The sequence below is a fragment of the Desmodus rotundus genome, chromosome 12, assembly GCF_022682495.2.
Source record: "Desmodus rotundus isolate HL8 chromosome 12, HLdesRot8A.1, whole genome shotgun sequence".
Classification (NCBI taxonomy): Eukaryota; Metazoa; Chordata; class Mammalia; order Chiroptera; family Phyllostomidae; genus Desmodus; species Desmodus rotundus.
Genome location: NC_071398.1, coordinates 80,442,674 through 80,464,861, shown reverse-complemented (window position 1 = coordinate 80,464,861; position 22,188 = coordinate 80,442,674). Strand labels below are relative to the sequence as shown.

At 53.2% G+C, this 22,188-nt stretch overlaps 3 protein-coding genes across 5 annotated transcripts; all 3 read right to left on the bottom strand.

Annotated features, from left to right (window-relative positions):
* Positions 1 to 3,972: 3,972 nt before the first annotated feature.
* S100A5 (S100 calcium binding protein A5) lies at positions 3,973 to 7,304 on the bottom strand. Of its 2 annotated transcripts, none has more exons than XM_045203847.2 (3): positions 7,206 to 7,304; positions 5,906 to 6,057; positions 3,973 to 4,256 (listed from the first exon to the last, which is right to left on the bottom strand). In XM_045203847.2, exons 2-3 carry the CDS (start codon positions 6,041 to 6,043, stop codon positions 4,113 to 4,115), a joined length of 282 nt encoding a protein of 93 aa, XP_045059782.1. In that variant the 5' UTR covers positions 6,044 to 6,057; positions 7,206 to 7,304; the 3' UTR covers positions 3,973 to 4,112. The 2 variants fall into 2 exon arrangements, with proteins under 2 accessions (XP_045059782.1, XP_024426540.1); XM_024570772.3 differs by having other exon boundaries at positions 3,973 to 4,253.
* A 2,007-nt stretch (positions 7,305 to 9,311) lies between these two features.
* Positions 9,312 to 11,437, bottom strand: S100A4 (S100 calcium binding protein A4). Its single transcript, XM_024570779.3, has 3 exons — positions 11,368 to 11,437; positions 10,390 to 10,545; positions 9,312 to 9,607 (listed from the first exon to the last, which is right to left on the bottom strand). The coding sequence occupies exons 2-3, from the start codon at positions 10,528 to 10,530 to the stop codon at positions 9,443 to 9,445; spliced, it is 306 nt and encodes a 101-aa protein (XP_024426547.1). The 5' UTR covers positions 10,531 to 10,545; positions 11,368 to 11,437; the 3' UTR covers positions 9,312 to 9,442.
* Positions 11,438 to 12,769: 1,332 nt separating this feature from the next.
* Positions 12,770 to 15,538, bottom strand: S100A3 (S100 calcium binding protein A3). 2 transcript variants are annotated; one of them, XM_045183208.2, is made up of 3 exons: positions 15,498 to 15,538; positions 13,726 to 13,871; positions 12,770 to 13,287 (listed from the first exon to the last, which is right to left on the bottom strand). In XM_045183208.2, the coding sequence occupies exons 2-3, from the start codon at positions 13,864 to 13,866 to the stop codon at positions 13,123 to 13,125; spliced, it is 306 nt and encodes a 101-aa protein (XP_045039143.1). In that variant the 5' UTR covers positions 13,867 to 13,871; positions 15,498 to 15,538; the 3' UTR covers positions 12,770 to 13,122. The 2 variants fall into 2 exon arrangements, with proteins under 2 accessions (XP_045039143.1, XP_024426552.1); XM_024570784.3 differs by lacking the exon at positions 15,498 to 15,538 and adding an exon at positions 14,507 to 14,683.
* Between the last annotated feature and the right edge of the window lie 6,650 nt (positions 15,539 to 22,188).

Genomic DNA, 22,188 nt, shown 5'->3' with positions numbered 1-22,188 from the left:
TATTCAGCAGGTGGACTGCGCGCGTCTCCTTTTTTGTGGATTCTCTTCGACCTCTTGTTCGGCTCACCCACCAGGTCCCTGGAAACGAAGGGCTGGGGCTTCCCCTGAGCCCTGCCTGAGGCAGTGTGTCTTTGCCCACGGAAACAACCACTCCTTCCTCTTCGTATAAAGATCTTCTCGGCTCAGAAAGCTCTGAAAGCAGGGGAAAGAAGGGGCAGGATTCAGAATTTCTCTTTGCAAACCGTGGACTTGTTCATAGTAGGTGTGTCTTAAGTGTAACTGAGTTGCTTTATTTGGGGGTTGATTGCTGGAAGCCAAAAGGTTCCCCTGCTGACACCCCCTGGGCATCCACGTTCTACCTTCCTCTTCACAGAAAGGTCTCCTTGATGGCCAGGGTTGTGGTGCCACCACCATTGGCCCCTCCCCAGAGGTTCAGGAAAACACCCCAACACTCCCCACAGCATCTTGCTTTCTGCCCACATGAGGGCGCTCGCTCCACACCCCAAATTACCTGTCACTGCCCGCCTGAGGTATTTTCCAAAGAGACTTGAATAGAGCCAAGGCTTGGACATGACTGGGAAGACCAGGAGCCCCTTCCTGTGGTCCAGCCATGCAAGTCTCTACTCCCTGCGAGGCAGAGGAGACAGCTAGAGAAGGAAGGACTCCCAAGGGTGATGGTTCCAGCCTTCTCAGGATGTCCCCACCCCAAGGAAGAAGAAGACCTACTTCCACAAAGTTGGGCCCCCCGGGAAGTGGGAGGTGAGTAAGAGGGGAAGATGGACATGGTCTTACCCTGAAGTGCCCAGAACCTACAGAGGAACTTGCCTGGTTCACACTAGGCCTGGAGGAGACAGAACTGTGACAAATGCTGCACTGCCCTGAGACAGTTTACTCTTTTGCCCCCTACTCCCACTTTCTCCCTGCAAACACTAATGCAAACAGTGCTGATGGGGCCTGGGGCCTGAGAGTCCGTCTTGGCTCCAGGAAATAACCAGAGCGATTCCTTCTGCCTAGGCTGCAGCGGTGCGCAGGGCTCTATACTGACAGAAAGGCTTGAAGCTGCAGTTTGCTGCTTCAAGGAGCAAACTTGGAGGTCCCCAGGGACCCCCACCCTGCCCTGCCCCATGACTCATGAGTTCCCACAGCTTCCAGCTCCTCAGACTGCCACCCCAACACAAAGGATGCTGTCCCTGAATGCAGGGACAGGCTCCTAAAGCATGCCTCCCTCCTTAGACCAGGGCGCGGGCAGCTGCAGTGAACTCAGCCGTCCTCAGTGGTCTCAGAAAGAGCACCCCGGGTCAGGCTTCGGGAATGCCACACGCACCCTCCCGGCCCCCACTTCACTGTGGTGAGAAAGTGAGCTCGCCCGGCCAGGGCCCTCCTGGCTCTTCTTCTCTCACCAGACCAAGAGCAAAACACATCTGGAACCTGCTGGGACTATCTCTGCCCCACTCTGGACCCTTCACAGCCTGGCTCAAGCACCATTTCCCTTTCCCAGCCCATCCAGAACCCTCTCTACTGGGGACCACTTGCACCTTTCCTTAAGAGGGCTTTGTCCAGAGGGAGCACCTTTCCTAATTCACGTAATGGCAACTTAGGAGCTGGCAGCAGCCTTGTCAGAGTGGGATCCGCCATCCTGTGGACCTTCCCACCAGCTCCCCTGGCCTGGTGAGTCACTGAGTCACTCTTGGAACTTACTGAACAAACCCTCTGCCAGCTGGGACAGCACCAGCAGAGGAGGAGACAGAACTCATTGGGAAGCCAGGACACATGAGTAAATTTAACCAAAATACGTATATATTTATTGTACAACTACCCCCCACTGGATTGGACTTCAGCCAACCAGAGGGTGCCTCTACCTTCCCAATTTATTCTTAGCCACTGAGAAGCTCATGGTAGAACATAGCCAAGGCCCCCAGAAAAGTGATATGTTCCTAGAAGTTCACCACCTGGTTCTGTTCTGGTCCAGGTCAGCCATTGGCATTCCACTTTGGGACTTTTGCAGCTTCTAAAGTGTTACAGTGAGAAATTCAGACTCAGTGGTGATGAGAACCTGGGTTCTCTCCCTTTCCCCTTCCAGGCAGCCCTCTTCCATATAACTGGCTCAAGGGAGTGCTCACTTGTCACCAAAGATCCCAATCCACCTTGGGTTCACTTGGCTTGACCTCTCCTTTGCTCCTGTCCCTCACTCAGAGGGAGTGAGTACCAGGCTGAGAGTACCCCCCATCCCCTCAGGGGAGTGGACCAATGAGCTCAGTAAGGCTAAGGCGTATGAACTAGGACCCCAGCATGCCAGTCAGAAGCATTTAGCACCTCCCCCTCTGTAATCTGCTTTTAAAGGGCAAGAGGTAGGAAGAGCTAAGGAGGGTGGGTGGTTTGAGGATTCTAAGGAGCAAAAGGAGCAAATAGGGCTGCAGCTGGAAACTGTCCTCCAGGAATTCCAAAAGAAGTAGGGAAGTGTGGGGTGGGGGGAGTGGAGGCTGCATACCCAGCCCATCACTTACAGCCCCCACAGGGCCACACACTGCGGGCTGACACACCCGAGAAGTGCCCTCTCACACTCCAGAAAAGCCTATTGTGGGAGCCGTGCAACCGGAAGCCTTAGCCAGGGTCCAGCCCACACTCCTGACTCCTGCACAGACCTGCCCAGTCTGGAGCCTGCACAGTGGGCCTGGATGGTGTGGCTGCACCAGCCCTGGGTTGGCCAAGGGACCGCTGACTTGGCCAGAAGTCACCTTCTAGCTGCAGCCAAGCCAAAGGGAGCATGGAGGGGATACACTGAGTAGTTGACCTGCCCACAGCCACTGGCCAGGGGTGTGCCCCGCCCCACCCCACAGTTTGCACAACACCCACCTGGACCATTCAACTTTTCATGCCTCCTGCTCTGGGGCTGTTGAGGTTGGCGAGGGAGGGGCCAGGCAGGAGGATAGGGGACCCAATGGAGACCACTGCTCAGTTTGCCTGCCTTGGTGACAAGTGACATATGGTGACAAGTGACCTCCTGGTGGAGAGCCAGAACAGCGTGTGTGTGTGTGTGTGTGTGTGTGTGTACATGTGTAGGGGGAAGGTGGAAAAAGTGCCCCATGGAGGGTGTTCAGGCTCAAGCCTAGATGAAGGGGGTGCGTGTAGCCAGTGATATGATTTAAATTTTGAAGGACTTCTACAACACCCACCTGCCAGGAAAAATAAATTCCTACCACCACCCAACTGCCTCCCCCCACCCCAACCCTGGAATTCTACCTTCTACCTGGAGCTTTAGGGTTCATAAGCCCACCTGCAGGCATCACTAGTTATTTCCCTCCACCGAGGGTGATGGTGGGGGTGGGACTTGCTGCTACCCAGGGCGGAATGGAGGAGAGGGAAGAGGGCTGCCAAGTTTGCCCATCTTTTTTTTTTTTTTTTTTAATGTATTGACTTTAGAGAGAGAGAGGAAAGGAGAGAGAGGAGAGAGAAATAATTTGTTCCACTTATTGATGCATTCATTGGTTGATTCTTGTATGTGCCCTGAGCTTCTTTTTTTGTCTTATTTTTTTAATTTTGTTTGGGGGGTTGGTTTGGGTTTTTGGGGGGTGTTTTGGGGTTTTTTGGTCCTTCTTATTAGCGTTGTCAGGGGAGACCCCTGTGAGCTGGCGACAAGTCAGACTGGTTAGTCCACCACTACCCTCAGGTACCGCACCCCAGACAACCCCAGCGGCCTCACTCTCAAAGCACTTTCCCCCTTAGCTTCCCCTGCATCTGAGCAGCATCAATGGAAGGCAAGCAAAAGCCTGGCCCCACTTCCCTATTTTCCAGAAGGACAAAATAAGCCTGGATAAGCTCAGTGATGTCCACAGTGAAGAAGACCAGGAAGAGGAGTGGGAGCCCAGGACCCTAACACCCGGAGGCTCTCATCCCACTCAAGGAAAAGTTCTGCCAAGCCCCACCCCACCCCCGGCCAAGATGGACAAAACATCTTCAAAACTAGCCTCCGGACACCTGGAGTGGAAAAATCTTTATTTCCTCTGGTGGAAGGGAGAGCTGAAGCAGGGTCCGTCTGGGAAGGAGAGGGATGCATAGGGCCACAGAGCATCCGTGAAAGGAGCTGTAGAGGCCGGGGCAGCGGCTGAGCCCTGTCATTTGTGGTCCTCCAGGAAGAAGTCGTTGTAGGCCATGCACAGCGTGGTCAGAAACACCGAGTACTCCTTAAAGTCGATCTCCTGGTCGCAGTTTTTGTCAAGGCTCTTCATCAGGTCGTCGATACTGCCCTCCTGCATCTTCTTGGAAGGTCCAGATACAGGGACAGGTCATCCAGCCCTCTCGGCCCTGCCCCACCATAGCATGGGGCCTCCCACCCCTGGAAAGGCAGCCTCACGGTGACCTCCACCTGAGTCAGAATACTCTGAGCATCCGGACCCCCAGTCCCTCCCCGGCCCACACCCAGCACAGGGCCTGGCGCAGAGCAGGGGTGTGGGGACCTGACACCTGAACTTAAGTAAATTACAGTAGGAAGAAGGCAAGGCCACCCTCCTTATATAACACCTGACAGTAACACTTGGTGACAATGTGGCATTGAGCATGATCCAAGTCTCTGACTTATGCTGTCCCTATGGCGTATAGGTGAGGACTGACCCCAGACTACACATCTGTCCATGACAGCGGTGTGTGGGAGCTGAGGAGCCACAGTATCCTTCCCTGCTAGCAGAACTTACAGGGCAGCTGGATGGAGATGAGTGCCTGGCACCCAGCTGTAATCCCTTCTGGTCCCCTGCCTTCCCAGCCCAGCTCCACCATGAGAATGGAGACAGGGCCCTGGAGTGGTACAGGAAGAAAACACAGACACCCTGCCCTCCCCTCTCACAAGAGGAAGCTCCAGCTTTTCCACAGGAGACAGGACAGCGGGACATACAGAGGTGGAAACAGCTTCTCTGTGATGCAATCCTTGTCCCCAGTCTGGGCTCCTGTTATAGCTAGGCCCTCCCGGGGCCTCTGTCCTCCTGTAATTAACCCCTACTGGACCCGTGGCCCCTCCCTCTGCCCTCATTAACTCCAGGATGCAGAAAGTCTGGCAAGAAGGCCAGAGAGTAGGCCTGGTGACACACACACCTGCTTCAGTACCCTGCCCACAGGGGCGCACTTGGGGGAGCTTCTCTCTGGGGAGGCCCACCAGGGTTCAGTATATGACTGAATTTTAAAGGAAAAAGGAAGAGTGATACGCAGGCCTTGCCTGGAATTCCAGCTCAGCCTCTCAAGAGCTGGATGTCCCTAAACAAGTCATATAATATATCTGAGCCTCAATTTTTTAACTGTAAAGATAATATCATAATTACTTCATAGGCTGTTGCCTCTGCCGGTTACCTCTTTCCCAACATCTGCATCTGGTAACAATCAGTTCCGTCTCCTTCCAAACCTGTGTTCACAGACTAGCAGAGCGATCCTTTTATTTCCTACGGCGGCATGTGGGGGCTCTGCCCTTGAGCTGTGCCCAGCCCGGCCTAGACCCCCTAGGTCCCCTCATCCCCTGCAATGACTCGCATAGGCTCTGCCACCCCTGTGTGGGCCTGGCCTCAAATCAAAGATTCCTTGATTTCATTCTCTAAAGCCTCAGACAGACTTCCTTCTTCCTGGTGAAATCCGGCTTATCCCACAGCCTGGAGGTCTAGGGTTCTGCTGGCCTAAGGCGTTCACCTTCTTCCTCTGGTCTCTGTCCCTTTTGGCCATCCTGCTCCTGGCTGAGACTAGAGTACCCTGGGGGTAGGTGTGTGTCCCCTCACTCTGGGTCTCCATGGAGGCAGGGCTGGGTCTCCCACCTCCCCTGGGACCCCCTGACAGTGGTATCAGTGCTTCGGTGCTTCCTCTTTTTCTCTCTCCCCTCCCATGGGGCCACAGGGAACATTCGAACTTGGGCAGGTGGGGGGCAGCCACCTACCTCGCCAAGACACAGCTCCTTCTGGATGAGCTCCTTTAGTTCCTTCCTACTCAGGGTCAGTTTGCTGCCCTCTCTCCCCGAATATTTGTGGAAAGTGGTGACCATTGTGGCCAAGGCCTTCTCAAGAGGGGTCTCCATGATGGTGTGCAGCTCTGGAGGGGGAAGGGAGGGGATAGGTCACACATTTCCTGGGAAGCCAGACCTTCTGCTGCCCCCCATCACTAGCCCATGTCCCAGACCCGTCCCTCAAGGATCAGAGACTGGAATCCATGAGACCAAAATCCACCAACAGGTGGACTCAGACGTGTCAAGGATGGCTCTAGTGAGAGCCAAGCTCAAGTGGAACAGCCAGAGTGGTGAGACTGACCAGCTCCCGAAGGAGACTGCGCACCGCCCTGCTCAGGGGATGCTAAAAAAGGGGTCTAAGGGCAGAAGTATGACAAGATGAACTCTCCAAAAGAAGAACTGGTGATAGATGATGGAGCAGATCAGAGGTCAGGATTTTCTCCCTGCCCCGTCCAGCCTAGACATTCCTTTCCAGAGGTACCCTAGTCACCCTCCTTTGCCTCCTGTCCTATGTGGGAGTGGGGAACAGGGCAAGGAGAGAGTTCAGAGGTTGGAGGGGTCTAGAGCTGGACCTGGGAGATAAGATCTCAACAGGAAACAGAACAGAGGTGATTGGACTTGTCCAGCTAGCCTCCAGTCGCTGGCCCAGAGAACTGTGCACGGAAACTGACCACGAGACAGCAAAGGGGGTGCACTTATTGAATTATCCAGACCATTCTGAGAGCTGGATCCAGAGGTAGCATTGGATGGGGCCCTCCTGGTCCATCAGCACAGCCACACCCACCCAAGTAAAGAGGCAGCTGGAGCTCCTCTGACTCAGACTTGAAAACCACTTCCCCCTTTGGGAGGAAGGAGGCAACACCCAAGGAACTTGGAGGCTGCAGGTAAATCTGTGCAGAGTCCAGAGCAAACAGGAAGAAGCTGCTGTTTGTGGCAGACTACCCCATGATTCTTGAACTGGACCTGTCATTCACCTTGCACCTCCCAAAAACCTCAGCTTCTCCCCACCTCCTGGAGACTCAGACAGGACCAAAGTGGAGGCAACCCCAGAATCCCTCTCAGGAAATGCTGAAAGCCACGGTTCAAATGCCCTCCTCTCCTTTCCCTAAATAGATGCCCACTCAGTGGGCCGGGTCTCCTTGGTGGAGGTCATCATGGCTTGTCACCCTGTGGCCTCATCACCCAGCTTGCCCTACCACGTAGATGAGCAGGGAGATCAGAAAGAAGGACTCACCAAGGAAAGACCAAGCCAGAGAACCCGCGCAGCAAAAACAGGCTCCTTCCACTGTTCTCCGCCTTTATTCCCTCTCTCCAGTCCCCAGGAAATTAGCAGAGGGACAGGGCCAATGAGAAGGGGCCAGGGACATGAAGAGAACCAGGTCAGAGTCTCCTGGGACAGTGCTGGGGAGAAATCCCCTCTGCCAATCTCACCTTTCTATTTCCAAAGGAAGGGACGGCAACTGAGCCCACCGAGACATACACATCAGCAGCCCTGGAAGCTTTGTTTCCCCAACAGAAAACCAGAATTCACAATCTGATGGGTCAATAGGGCAGAAGAGAAGAAGCCAGGCTATCCTAGAAAGAAGACCCAAGAGGTGTGCACCAAACACAGGGTATCTCCCATGCCCTAGGCTGCTGTCCACTTGGGCCCTCCCAACCCCTTCAAGAGCAGAGCAGACACATCTGGAGATGGGAATTAGTGGGGGAAGATGTTTCTTGCCAAGGCGATGGCCCAGGTCATTAGTTAGTATAGAGCTTAAGGTTTTGAAATGGTTTTCAAATGAATGATTTCCTCTACACCTCTTTTAACTTCCTGAGAAAGAATTGTCAGAGACTCTTGGAATGGAGGACTGAAAATCGGGGCCTGGGGAGAGGGTCCGGGGAAGGGTAGGTCCTGGTGATAGGATAGAGGTTTGGATTGTGGACAGCAAGTTCTAGGTGCAGTAATGAATGGAGTAGGGGTCAGGGAGAGTTGCCTTATCCCAAGAGAGACTCATTGTTCTACCATGAACCAGCCCAAGACTGAGAACAGAATGGAGTTAGGGGCTTAGCACCTGTGGCTGCTGCAGCCCCACCCTAGCTTGCCTAGGTCTTCTCTGTGGCCCCACTCCACTTCCACCCCAGCTGGCAAGGCTGGAGAGGCAGCAGGGACTGGTCGCCTAGCAACAGAAGTTTCCTAAGCAGAGAGTGAAACTGGAGGAGGCTCTGGGGAGGGCAGTCCCCAGGGTTATGGGCAGTCTTGGGCAGGGCAGAAGGCGGAGAGAGATGAGGGAAGAGGCAAACTTTTTCCTGGACCGCAGTTCTACCAAAGTCTCTGTAGTCACACTGAGGGAACATCTGAGTCACCTACCCCATTCTTCTGAAACTTGAGAGGAAAACACAACTCGATGAGAAGAAAAAGGAAAGTTTAGAAGGTCAAGGAGACAAAAACCCCCTGCCTCTGGACCTGCCCTGTACTCAGCTCTTCCTTAAAGGTCCCCATACCTCCCAGGGGTGGCCTGGAAAGCTAACCTCAATCCCACCCACTGGAGGCTGGAGCTACTGCCCTTTAACCTAAAGAAAAGCAACACCATGCCTGATATTTTGGGGGGGACGATGAGGGGAGTCTCAATTTTATTTATCAGATCATATGTCTTGGATTTTGTCTTCAGAATTGTGGTCACCTCCCACTGTCTCCCTCACTCCCAACACAGCCACTGTCCTCCACTCACCCCTTCTGAGCTGCTTTGTCCTGCTCTGAAGGAATGTGATCCCTAACTAATAACAGATCGCACTCATCCCAGGACCTCTGGGGAAAAGACAGGGGATCAGAGAAGGACAATATTCTCGGGCCGTTGCCAACAGCCTGGTCTCCCTCCACATCGCCCCTCTAATCCGATCATGTCCAGGAAGGGCTCACACATGCCCGGGGGTTTAAGTTGTGCACTGGAAGGAGGTATCAGGACTGAGCTCGCCTCCACATCCCACACGGGCCTCCCCGTGACTCAACCCGTTCCCCCACCGAGCCCTCAAGGCACACAAGCTCCATCCCAGACACCAACGAGGAGCAGATGTGACCTTCCACCCATCCCCGCCTTAGTTAGAGGTCCTGTCAGAGCCACTGTTGGAGGGGTGGGAGTAGCAAATGCCCTAGCTAAGATCCTAGAGCTGGGACATTCCAAGCTTCTGGGGGTCCCTTTATCTGCCTTTGGTCCCATCAGAGTCAACTGTGTCACACACATACACAGTCACACTACATCCCTCCCCCATCCTCCAATTCTCTCCACAAAACTGCAGATCAACTCCCATATCCCTCCGCCCCGACCCCACACCCCTAGCGCCTTTCAGACTATTAGACTCATAGTTTTCAAGAATCTTTATTGAATTTGCTCAGCATCCTGCACAAATCCGGAGGAGCCAGGGCGAGGCTCTGTGCCCGCTGCCCACAGGGAAAACCCCAGCTGGCAGGCCCCCACTGCATCTGAGGAGCCTTCATTTCTTCCGGGGCTGCTTATCAGGGAAGCCCTCAAAGAACTCGTTGCACATCATGGCGATGCAGGAGAGGAAGACACAGTACTCCTGGAAGTCCACCTCATTGTCCTTGTTGCAATCCAAGTTGCTCATCAGCTTCTGGAACGCTGCTTCATCTGTTCTTTTCTACAGGGGGAAGAAGCTACAGGTAGACACCGGCACCCCAAGGGACGGAGCCAAGACTAGACCAGGTTTCCACAAGCAGATGGGCTCAAGAAGGCGCAGCCAATGCCAGGGGGTCCAGCCGTGGAACTCCAGCTTCCAGGTCTAAGCTAGGCCTGGAAGTGGGTTCCCTGCAGGTAAGGAAATCTGAGTCCCCCAAGGGTGTTACTGGAAAAGGGGACTGCATCTTCCCCCAAGGTCTTTTTAAGAATTCCATTAGACAACGGTCATGAAAGCCGTACGTAATCTACAGAAAGTTTGATACAGGTGGAAGCTGTGCCTGATCAGGGGAAATAAGCAGGTGAGTGTCTCCGTAATTGTCTTCACATCTAAAAGCCAAACAGAAACTCAAAAATTGTTCTTTGCTAGAGTGACGGCGGACCATCCTGGTTTGCAGATCTCAGCTTTGCACACTGACTACCTCGGGATGTCACTTAGCTTCTCTGGGTTTTGGTTGCCCTTCAGTTAATTTGTGCAAAGCCCCTGGCCAATTGTCGGGCCAGTAACCTGCCTGTTCATTGTCAGCCACCTTTCTGCTGGGCGCCAGGAAGTGAGTGGTGGGTGCTGACTCTTTCTCCACCCCAGGCAACCAGAGCAAGCTCTCTGCCCCGCCTTCCCCAACTCAATGTTAGATGCCAGCTGTAGCCACTGCTCTGCAGAAAGAGTGGTGCTCCCCAGGGCCCTAACCCCTTCTCTGTGGGGGACACCCCATAATGGAGACTCATTCCCAGGCAGTAGTCACTCACCCCCAAGAAACTGGGCATCTCCCGGGTCAGCAGGTCCTTTAGCTCCGACTTGTTGAGCTTGAACTTGTCACCTTCCTTGCCCGAGTACTTGTGGAAGGTAGACACCATCACATCCAGGGCCTTCTCCAAAGGGTATGCCATGGTGGCAGTCGAGATCTGCAGGTGGGGGTCACAGAGGCCTCCTTATCTACCCCACCCCAACTATGTAATTAGAATGCTCCACCCCATCCCCATCACTCAAGGTGCCCTTGGTGACATTCTACTCCCACCACAGGGGGAGCCCAGAAAGGTGGGGCTCAGCTCCTGGGGGGAGCACAATGGGAAATGTGCATTTCGGCAGCACACCCTTGCAGGATCCACTGCACAGGCTCTGGGTTTCAGGCTGCAAGCTCCCGGGGCCTCACTCAGTCCACTCAGCCCACAGCAGCCCGCCCAGCTCATTCTTCCCCCTCCCAGCATTGGGCGAGGCTGCTGGAGTGTGTCCAGGAGCCTGTAGCGGAAAACACCAGCGGTCTGGCACAGGGAGGGGCAGGGTGAGGTGGCAGAGGCAGGGATGCCGGGGAGGCCAAGCGCCCATGGGCTGAGCTGCTGGGTGCTGGGCAGAGGCTCACAGACACTACCAGACAAAAGCCCGCAGTTGCCTTCTGCCCCCACTTTGCTTCCCACACCAGAGTATGCACACACAAGCCCATGCAAGCCAGCAAACACAAGCCAATGTGCACACTTACAGGTCACACGAACACCAAACATACTAGAGCAATTAAATATACTATAGCTCAAATCCAGCCACCTGCACGCATGTTTCTTTGTTTTCTCTTTTGCACATGCACGGGTGTGCACGCACACACATCCCATCCCACCTTGGAATCTCACATCTGGACCTCATTAGCACATCTGGCCCCTACCAGCCTCCTCTTTTTCTTGCCCTGAGCCTCAGCCTGCCACCCCTTGTATGCCAGTCAAGTGACCACAACTCACCAGTCCAAGAGAGAGGAAGCGCTGAGGAGAGAGGGTTGGGGAGACAGGAAGAGTGAGGAAAGCCCAGCGGTCTGACCTATTTATACCCCAGCCAGGCCCTGCCCATAGCAGCGGATGGGGGAGAGTGGGAGGCCAATGTGGTGCATGCCAGGGCCCCCTCCACCAGCCCAGCCTGGAAACACAGCTCCCTGCCCTGAGGGGCCAAAGAGAGATGATGGGAGAGCCCAGTGGGCACAGGCGGGGGACTCAATGAGGTGGGCACCCTCCCCACACAACGTACACCCCACAACGTACACGGCCCAGCCTGAATTTTAGGCAGCTGAAGGAAGGGGCAGTCTATGCCTGGGAATGGGGGACAAAGAATAAGTGGTCCCACCCAGCAGCTAGGAAAGGGGATCCAGCTGTGGTGAGTGATGGGTGGGAAATTGCCCTGGAAATGTGACTGCCCAGGAATTAAGGGACAGAACCCCAGGCTCAGAGATTGGGACAGCTCACTCTGCCTTTCTCCCCTCCCCAAAGGGCTCTCTGCCATGCTGAGTGAGGCCCAGGGCAGGAGCTGGAAGTCTGGGAGGAGGAACAGGCTAACACCTAAAGGAGGCGCTGGGACCACCCAGGCTTGTCAGTGGTGAGGTAGTGATGGAGTAGGGAGTGGGAATCAGGTGTGGGATTTCAGGGATGGATTGGCGGGTACCAGGAGCAGGTGGGGCAGGGAGGGCTTCCGCAGAGGGAGTTTAGAATTAGGTAGGAGTCTGTAATGAAAAATGGGGTAGAAACTTAGAGATAAAATGACACAAAATGGAGGAGTTAGGGATCAGGGTTAGCCCCTCAGGGTGGGGTATGAATTCAGGGACTGAGTGAGGGTCAGAAGTGGTGGTTAAGACCCTCAAGTGGCTGTGGCTTCAGGGATGGGGTGCACCTCTACGTCTCCCCTTCCCCTTCCATTGCAAGGCACCCCTCCCTGGCTGGGACAACACCCTAATCAGATCTCAGGCACCCTAATCCAATTAGTGCTGCACTCTGGGCTCACACAGCCCTGGGCAGGGAACAAACCCGTCCCAGCCCCACAGCCCCACCCTCGTTCACAACATCCTGTCAGAGGGCTGACTTTGCCCCAGGCTTCCCTCTCTCCCTCCTGAACACCTCCCTCAAAGACCCCAGAGAGAAAGAGACCCCCAGCCTGGACACCGTCTTTGTGTAGATCCCACCCTCTCCTGCTGGACCATAGAGACCACTTCATTTCTGCAGTGTCTGAAACTGCCCTCCGCCTCTTGTTCTCCAGTGGAAAAGGCCAGAGAGGAGCTAAGAAGTCAGCAGACTTTGCCCCAAGGCCCTGGCTGTCCTCTTAAAAGAACCAAACCAAGCCAAGTGACACCAGTTCTTTATTAGGAGTTGAGTAGGCCTGCTCCTGTCATGGTTTCATTTGTGCGCACACTCTGTCAGGTCTGGAGAGCCTCAAAACAAATCCCCACCTCTTCCCACCCATCTCAGGCCACTGTAGGGACACAGAAAGTGGCTGCTGTACATGTCACTAGCTGTGATCCTGGAAACAGGTCCCTCAAGTGTCCCCCACCATGGGCAAAGGGAGAAGACTCCAGATAGAGATATCAGGGGCAAAACTGGGAGACTTCTGGTGGAGAGGGTGCAGGAGAGAGGGGAGGGGGGTGTGGGCAACATAACCAGGACCATCTCAGGGCAGAGATGGAGCAGATCTGAGCAGACCCCGGCTTGCAGGTACCCCACCTGCCGGAGCAGAGGCTACTGGGAGCAGGGAGGCTCCGGGGAACAGTCCTTGAAGTAGTCGTGGCAGTAGGTGCAGAGGCAGGCAAGGGAACGCACATACTCTGCAAAATCCACCTCGCAATCCTTGTTGGTGTCCAGAACGCTCATGAATTTATTGTAGTCACACTCCCGGAACTCCGTCTGTGGTGGGGGTTGGGAGGGGTTGAGGGGTCGTTGAGGGCAGGACGCCTCACACACACCCTGCTTCCCTCCCCCCTACTCCTCCGTGATCCCACCCATCCCAACCCACACCTCTTCTGGGGGCCAGTCTCACCCTCCCTGCCCTGATAACTCGCCACGCCAACCCCCTCCCAAACCCTCCTCCGCAGATCATTTACTGAGCACCCACTATTGCCACCGAGTGCCCTCTATGTGTTAGGCATCGTTCCCATGCTCTCACTCCATCCTCCCAGCAGCCCTGCAAACCAGCAGGGGTGATGAGGAAACTGAGATTCCTGCTGTGTCAGTTCCCTTCCTAGTATCCCCTCCCCATGGTCTAGCTTCCCTCCCCTTGCTGTCCTATGCTCAGAGCTTGTCCAAGCAGTGCTTCCCTGCAGGGTCATTACTCCAGGTGCTCACCGGGGTCCAGGTGGGCAGCTCCTTCTGTAGCAGCTCCTTGAGCTCTGCCTGGCAGAGCTTGTGCTTGTCCCCACAGCGACCCGCATATTCTCGGAAGGTGCACACGATGGCAGCCACCGCCTGCTCCAGAGGCCTAGCCATCCTCACTGTTACAGAACAAGAGTGTGACCCACAGCAGAAGCCCCGGTCACCCCCAGCACCTCTACCCCCCCATGTTTTTGGGACTGCTCCCAGGCCTGTCTTAATCTCCACCAGGCTTCTGGTCCTACAAGCCCCTCCTCCTCTGAGCAGCCCACCCTGATTATACCAGTGTCACCTAATCTACTTCCCTACTGCCCATCCCCTCCACTGCATTGTTATTTTCCTGGACAGAGGTTTCATTTCCCCAACATCCCTGCAAAGCCCCCAAGGAACTCCCTGATTCTCTCCATATTTTCTTATTCCAGACACCTAGGAAAAGCTCAGTTCCCTCTGTGCACCCCAGGACATACAGTCCTTGGCCCTGGAAGCTTCCTCCCCTTCAGGACCCCAGAGCTTCTGTAGGAACTTGCTCAAAGAGACCCTTGACCCTTGCTCTCTGTCATCAGGTTCTTGAAGAAGCTGGCCATTCTTAGGAAGGGTCAGGTCCAAGAGAGACTCCCACTGCCTCACCACTCCTCACCATCCCTCCTCCCCTGACTCAGGGAAGCTGCATCCAAAGGAAATACTTCTGAGACCCTCTTGCCTCTCACTAGCTGTCCAACGCTGGATGAGCCATTTACCCTGCCTGGGTCTCAGGCACCTTATCTGTAAAGTGGGGTCAATCCTATCTCACAGGCCTAGACAGGGAGCTAGAACAGGTATTTGCCTCTCTAATCTTCCCCATCTGAGGCCATGCCCCTGACCCCTGGGGGGTCTTAAAACAGAAGGCTCTGCATAGGGGTACCCTGTTCTGTTAGAGGGGAAACCCTTTCTGGAATTTCCCTCCACCCCATTCCACTGGCTCCTTTCACCGCCCTTCTGGGAGGACACTTCCAGCCTGGTGAAACCATAAGGCAGCCAGGGAGCCAAGTGTTGTTTTCCTGTGAGCCCCATGACTCATTCCTGGTTCCCCCAGGGGATAGGAGTCTTGCAACATAAGAGACCCAGGGCCAAGCCTCTCTCCCTCTAATGATTCCCCCTCTACTAGGCCTATGGAACAAAGGGCCAGCAAATGATTGTGGCTGTGGGGGAAGAGAAGGCAGGGGGAGATGGGGCCAAGTACTCCCAGGGGTCCTCGTGGCATCTCAGGATGGGAGCAGGGTGCCCAGGTTCCCAGGAGAGGAAAGGGCCATGATCCCAGGGAAAGGAATCTCAGAGGTGCTCAGCTGCCCTTCTGGGCTCCTGCCAGCCTGCCTGGTGCCACCACTGTTGCTTTTCCAGAAGCTCGGTGCCTGGAAACTGGAGGGAATCCTCTCTTCCCCAAGCAGTCTGGCTTGTCTCAACCCGCAGTCAGGGAAGGAAGGAGGCAAGGGGGCAGGGAGGAGGGAGCTAACTGAGGGTAGCACCAGTGCTTTTAACCCATTGCCCCCACCCCAGGCCCAGACCTCAGCTCCGCACACCCCCTAACCCAAACTTCCCAACAGCCCCTCACCATACAAGGGAACCCCTGAGTCCACTACATCTGACTTCCCTCACCTCATCAACCCCTGCTGTGGTTATCCCGCCAGCCCCATGCCGGACCCTGGGCCAGGAGACAGACCCTGAGCTGCCTAACCCCCAACCTGAGCAGGACCCAAGCAGCTGGCACTTACCACTGGTGTTGGTGTTTCAACTGTAGGAGCCTAGAAGCAGCATACCCCTATTTGTAGTCTGCCAAGGAAGGAAGAGGGCAATTATAGGAGAGCCCAAGCAGGTCAAGCGGAGGATGCCCCCAGGGGCTCTCCATCTTCTCCAGCAGCACCTATTACTGGGGTTGTCACCCACCCACCTATCCACGCACACATCAAAGGCCTAGTCTGGGCCTCAGTCATCACCCCCTTCCTTCCTCCTCTGCCCCCCCCCCCCACGCCAGAGCTGGGAACTGGGGACAGACTCTCACCCATCGTCCTCTGGGCCAGTCCATCACATCCATCCCCTACACTTCACTCTGGACAGGCACCACAGAATACAAAGTGGGAACACACTCTACCTGGAGTAGGTCTGTACCCCAGAGAACCCCTGTGCCAGGGGGATCTTGGAACATCTAGCTGAGCCTGTCATTTACAGGTGACAAGAAGGAAGCCAGGGGACACCCCCCTGCCTGATCTCCATATTGCTTTGCTTTGGGCTGGTAACTAACTACTCACTTCCCTGGAGAGACCATCTGTAGGATGTGTCAGGAAGGAAAAAATTTCATTTTACCCTCCTAAGTTCTTTGGCTAGTCTAATAGTCAAATTAAAATAAGACCAATTAACAGGAGGAAAAAAATTAACTTTGTATGTACAGGGGCCTCCATGAGAATATGGGGTCCTCAGGTGGTCAGACAAGTGGGGTGATAAGCTATTAGGAATGAAAGAGAAGGGGGCTAGGGCCTGGGACTTCAAAGGGGAGAAGGCAATTCACATGCAGGTGGAAAAACAAATATTTGCTGGGCCAGGAAGAGACAATGGGACACAGAGAGGACTCTGTCTCCAAGCCCCCTGAGTCTCCCCTCCTGCACCCAGCCCACATTCTTTGCAGACCTTTCTGGTAATAGCGCTCTTCCTGGACCAGCCCCTTTATTTAAATTGTTTTAGGTAGCTAAGGGGGACATAAATACTCTTCCTGAGACTTTTGGACCTCAATTGTCTTCAGCTCAAAGAACCCTCATGCCAGGGTGGTGCATTCTGGGGACACTCATTCTGAACCCCTCCAGATGTCTTTGAGGCACAGGAGGAGGGTGTGTTGTTCATAGGGGTACTCACAGTGGTCTAGCTGGGCTGATTTCTCTCACCAACCCCTGCACCCCCAGCCCTCACCACCACCAGGGTGCCAAAATTAATGTGGACTGCCGACTCCTGCCTGGGCGGCCTATTTCCTGTCTTCCCCAGCTCGGTTCAGCACCACCATTCCTTGCAATCCCATGAGGCGGGATGGGTTTCCTCTGGTTTTTAGCTTAAACACATAGCCATTTCGGGTCACAGCATAATGGAGAGGAGTCCCCCTTGTCTGCCCACCTTGAGTGGACCCTGGGCTTTAACTCTGTCTTCTTCACTCCACAAACCAACAAAACTAAAGTTCATTTTGGCAGAGTTCTCAATGCTCCAGGGCACAAGGGGCCCTGGTGCCCTGCTCACCTCATGGAGTCTGCTTTTACTTAGCCTGTGATTTCTTCATTCCTTACTGCTTTGTCAGCACTTACATGCTTGAAAAAGTTTTTTTTTTTTTAATTCTGCGCAGCATTTTTTGATGTTTTTAGCTGGAGCAAGCACAGATTACCATGCTACCAGAAATGGAAAGCCCTCCTGTGGGGCTCAGAACAGGCCTCCCCAAGAGGTACCACTTGAGCATGTGATTTATTTTGAGCTGAAGACAATCGAGACCCTGTGGGCTCATGAGAAGATTTTACCTCTCCCTTAAAGAATTTAAATTAGGGGCTTTGTCCATAATAAGAGTATCCCCAGAAATAACTTTTATGACCTCCCTATATGGCAGTGCAAACATCTAATTACGGAACACCAGCTCTTTTTATCATCCTACCAATAACCCTCCCCCCTGAAGCCCCGCCTCCTGACCCCATCCTTAGCTCAGAATGTCATACATACCTCATTTTAACTTTCTGTCTCTGAGCCCTACATGTATGTGGGGTCTCTGACTCTCTCGTGTATGTGGGGTTTCCATGTGTACATCTGTAATTAAATTTGGCTATTTCTTTTGTTAATCAGGCTCATGTTGATTTAATTATTAGACCAGCTGGAAGAACCTAAAATGGGTAAAGGAAAGTTTCTTCTTCCCCACACTTCATATTCCTCCTCCATTCCTTATCCCTGAGCCTGAGAGACCCCATCCCATTTCACAGACAGAGAACCCAAGACCCAGAAAAGTGTGGGAGAGGGAGGAGAGGTCACGTGCCAGGCATCTGAAGAAGCCCCCGTGCTCATGGAGGTAGCCAGAGAAATGATACCATGAGCTCACCCTGGGCCCCAAGCACCCAAACCCTGCCTGTGCCATCATCTCCTTGGAGATTCAGCCCCTGTGGCCGAGGGGAGTGAACAACGGGAGGGAAACGGGGGCTGTGATTAGCCTTGTTTTATAGGCAAGGAATTACGAGGAGCAGGGCACATTAAGTGGGTGCCAGCGAGGACCGGCAATTAACTCAGTTCTAGGTCGAGCACTTATTCTCACCTCTGATAGCCCAGCTTCACCACCAGCCACCTCTTGGAAGCAGGTCTCTCCCTTACCACCACCATCCCTCATTTCCTCATCTGTCGGTGACCAAGGATAATAATGGGGACCACTTCATAGGGTTGCTGTGGGGCTTAAATGAATTCATCTACACAAAGTTCCTATATGAGTAGTGCCTGGCTTTTGGTAAGGGCAGAAATGTAAACTGAGAGGTGGGTATCTTGCCCAAGGTCACATAACTAATCAGCAGCAGGACTAAGAGCCATTTGTTATTCATACAAATATTTAGAGACACCTGTCCAAGGCATTGAGGATATAGCCATAAACAAAACTGACATAGTCCCTGTTCTGTGAAGATGACAATTGAATGGAGAAATCAGACAGTAACAAATACATGTACGCTGCACTGTAAGTAGACAGAGTAAATGCCGGGGAGAACAATAAGCAGGGTTCAGGGAAAGAAAGTGGTGGTAGGGCCCAGGGAACTTTATATAGGTGGTCGGTCCGAGCAGGGCTGGGTCACCAGGCTCCCGAGATACATCCTCATCCCTGAGCCTCTCATGTTTCTCAGCCCGGATATCTCACCTTTGTTTGCCCAATGGGAGAGGCTGAGACTTCCAGAGCCGCAGGCCAGAGCAGGTGGGGGGATGGAGAGGGGCGTCTGAGTACAGGCATTTTGGGGTTGGAGGACCATCAGGGAAAGAACCTTTGGTGGGACACTTACTCCAAGCTCCAGCACCCTCTTGCCCACCTGATTTGAGCACACCCTCTACCTAGTTTGGACTTTAATTTCCTTTTCTCCAAAATGTGTTGGGAAGGCTCCTATGGCAAGACTCTGATGTGAAAATCTTGCTGTTACCGTAGACAATTCAGAGCAGAGGTCTCTGAGTCACACTCAGCAGTCGCGCACACATGGTCCCCTTGATGGAGGCAGCACAATGGAGGCACCAGGGAGAAGGGAGGCGGAGGGAGAGAACCAGGCCCTCCTCACCGGGCCATTTTGTCCAGCTTTCTACCTCCACACAGGCAGGGGGTAAAGCTGCAACCTCTGTTCCCTTGCTTTCCAAGCTCTTCTCACAGTAACTAGAATCTTCCTGCATGGCTGGAAGTGCTGCCCAGAGTCCACCTGAATCCCCCTTTCCACAGTGGTTCCAAATGCATGTCACACTAACTGCCCCTCTGAGGCCCTGACAGGGACCAATCCTCCTTTCCCACCCACACTGTCTACAATGTCCACTTGGTCCTCTACCCTGGGGTGGAGCCCTGCCCTTGGCATCTCACCAGAACTCCCGGGTAAGATATGGAGATGACTGTGAGAAGTACACCACGTGGGGAGGGTCTCTCCCCGCAGAAGGAGCACCAGAGTATAAGGGGTGAGAGCAGATGCTATCTTGCCTGGCAGGACTTCTTACAGCACTGACCCTCTCCCCGACTCTCACTGCCTCTGTCTCCCACTATCACCACCATCGCCTCACAAAGGCCTCCCGGGAAGCTGCCTTGCCCCCTGAAGGTCAGGTCTAGAGCTGCACATCAGAAAGAAAGCAGATGAAGTGTCCCAGAGCACCCCGGGTGTTCACGTGCTCGTGCCAGAAGGACCTGGGCCTGAGGGACAGGATGATCCATGGGGCCAATGAACCTTGTCACACTGATTCACCTCCTTCTCTATTACCTGAGCCAAGTATAGAGAAAGTGGGGGAAAGGGTGTTTGATTCCCTGGGCTAGAGCCAGGGAGGCCTTCGCTCCAGGACTGGGGGGGTAGGGGTGGGCAGAGGATCTGAAATGGGATCAAAGAGAGCCTGTGGGGCTTAGACCTACCACCCCTCTTGACTGCCAAGTCAATGCCCAATTATGCCCATTTCCCAGAATGGAGCAGTGAGTTGGTGGGGAGATCAAGTGATCTAAAGACAGGGAGCTCTAAATAGGGAGAGCCCTATTTCAGTCATTCCCCTGTCTCAGAACCCACCTTTGCTTTAAGTCTCTCTTTTCTTAGAGGGTCAATAGGCTGCCAGGGCTTACCTAAAAGACCAAAGGCCAAAGTGACAGTAGGAGCCGATGGGAGGTGAGATGCGTATACCCAAGGCTCTCCTCCCAACCATAATCCCAGTGGGAGGTGAGAGAGAACCTGGTCGACGGTCTTGCACACAGTGCCATTTTCCTGATCCTCCTGCTCTCTGCACCGGCACAGAGGTGTGAGGGGAGGGTCAGGACAAGGAAAGATTGTTGAGATCAGTTAAGAAAGGCTGACGTTTGATAGATTGTCAAATGTGCAGAAGGAAAAGAAATTAGTCCTGTTCAGTCCCCAGAGGCAGCTGGCCAGCTGAGGCCAGTCTCCACCAGCCAACTAAGCCCCAGAACCTGGAACTGAGCCCCAACAGAGGCTGGGGTCCACGGTGAACAGTCAGACTATAATAGGCCACCACCTGTAATTGGTCCTTGTTCCCCATTGATCCAGAGCATCTGGACTCTGCTCACCTAGGGTCCCTTTCACCTGACACAAAGCCAAGGCTTTGGAGGTGGTTCGGGGAAGGGGAGGAAGGCACAGACTGCCACCCCTAAGTTGCATAGGAGTGAAACCTTTTCTTTTCTCAGAGACCCAGGTCAAGACCCAGCATGGCTCTTCTTCACCTCTCCCAGCCCCTGTTTCCTCTCTGTGAAGTGCAAGAACTGATGGCAAATCCCTCATCCAATGCTGAGGAGTCAGTGAGACAGTGCTCTGTGCTCAAACAGGCCCAGCACAGAGCCGGGCCAGAGGAAGTGCTCCATGAGTGGCAGGTGCTCTTCCCTCCCAGTGTCCTCATCTGTAAAAGGACCTAATGATAGCTCCTCCTGCTGTTACCATGAGGCTGAAATGACAATGTACACTAACAGAGCTTTGAGAACTGCTGTGGAAATGTTAATTACCATTATCGTGATTCCCTGACCTATATTCACTGGCTCCCTTTCCTAGAGAATATTAGGAAAGTAGGCTTCTCACTTTTTTATTGCTAGAACATACCTGGCCTTGCCTCACCAGCCCCAGACATGCAGTTAAGGCAGAAGAGTAAGTGAGAACAAACAAGTTGTCCCAGCACCTCCTCATTCGTCTCCTCTCCATCTCTGGGGAGAAGAAACTCCAGGCACAGCCTTGAACTAATCTGGCAAAGGGTGGTGGGGTTTTTCTCTGGGTGTTTTAGAGGGAATGGGCTCTGAAGCCTGCCATTCTCCCAAAGTTGTGCATCTTTTGAATAAACAACCTCTTTCCTTTTTCACCAAGCCTCTGCCTCCGGAGTTTGCCTATGGGCAGCGGGTAGTAGAACCCCATTTCTGTTCAGTAATAATCCCAGTCTACTCACAGAACCTTAAGAGATAATAAATTTACATTTTAATTCACCAAGTGTTGGGGTGGTTTGTTATATAATAACAGGTAACCAGAAGAGTATCTTTGAGTCACTGAACCAAACCTGAATTGCATACACCAAACTTGCTATTGTATAAGGCATTTAAATGACAACATTTAATAAGGTTTCCTGTAACTCACAACTGAATATATTCCTAACTGGTAGAGAATTTGGCAACTAGAAGTGAAATCCATTAAAAAAAGAAAGAAAAAAGGGAACCAAAAATGTGGAATTGGATGAAGAGAGAAAAGAATAAATATAAGGACCTAACCTTTGCAAACTGGAAAGTTGGTGACCTTGTTATGAGATGGCAAAGCATGGCCAAACCATCATCTGATAATGCACCATAGGATGCAAAATATATGGCAATTTTAGGGAAAATAGTAGAAAAAATCAGAATGTTGTTATGAACTAGGTCCTAGTAGCTTTCAGCAGAGACCAACAGGATAGGAATGAACTCTGACTAGAGCTAGCCAATCTGAAAGCAGATGGAAAAGGAAATACAGCTTTGCTGAAAACAGGGACACAGCCTATGGCCTGCAATTAGACAAGAAGTCCTTAATATGAAGCTTTGCTGGTTGATTAGACTAACTCATGTCTCTTGAGCAGATCCTAACACCGTGACTGCTCACAGTATTAAATGTCAAAGTCTATCCTTTGTTCTGAGATTATATCTTCCTTCTTTGTTGGAATTTTCTTTTTTTTATTAATGATAGTGAGAGTAGACAGGATTTGCCTTTTTTAATATCTTTATTTGGCAAA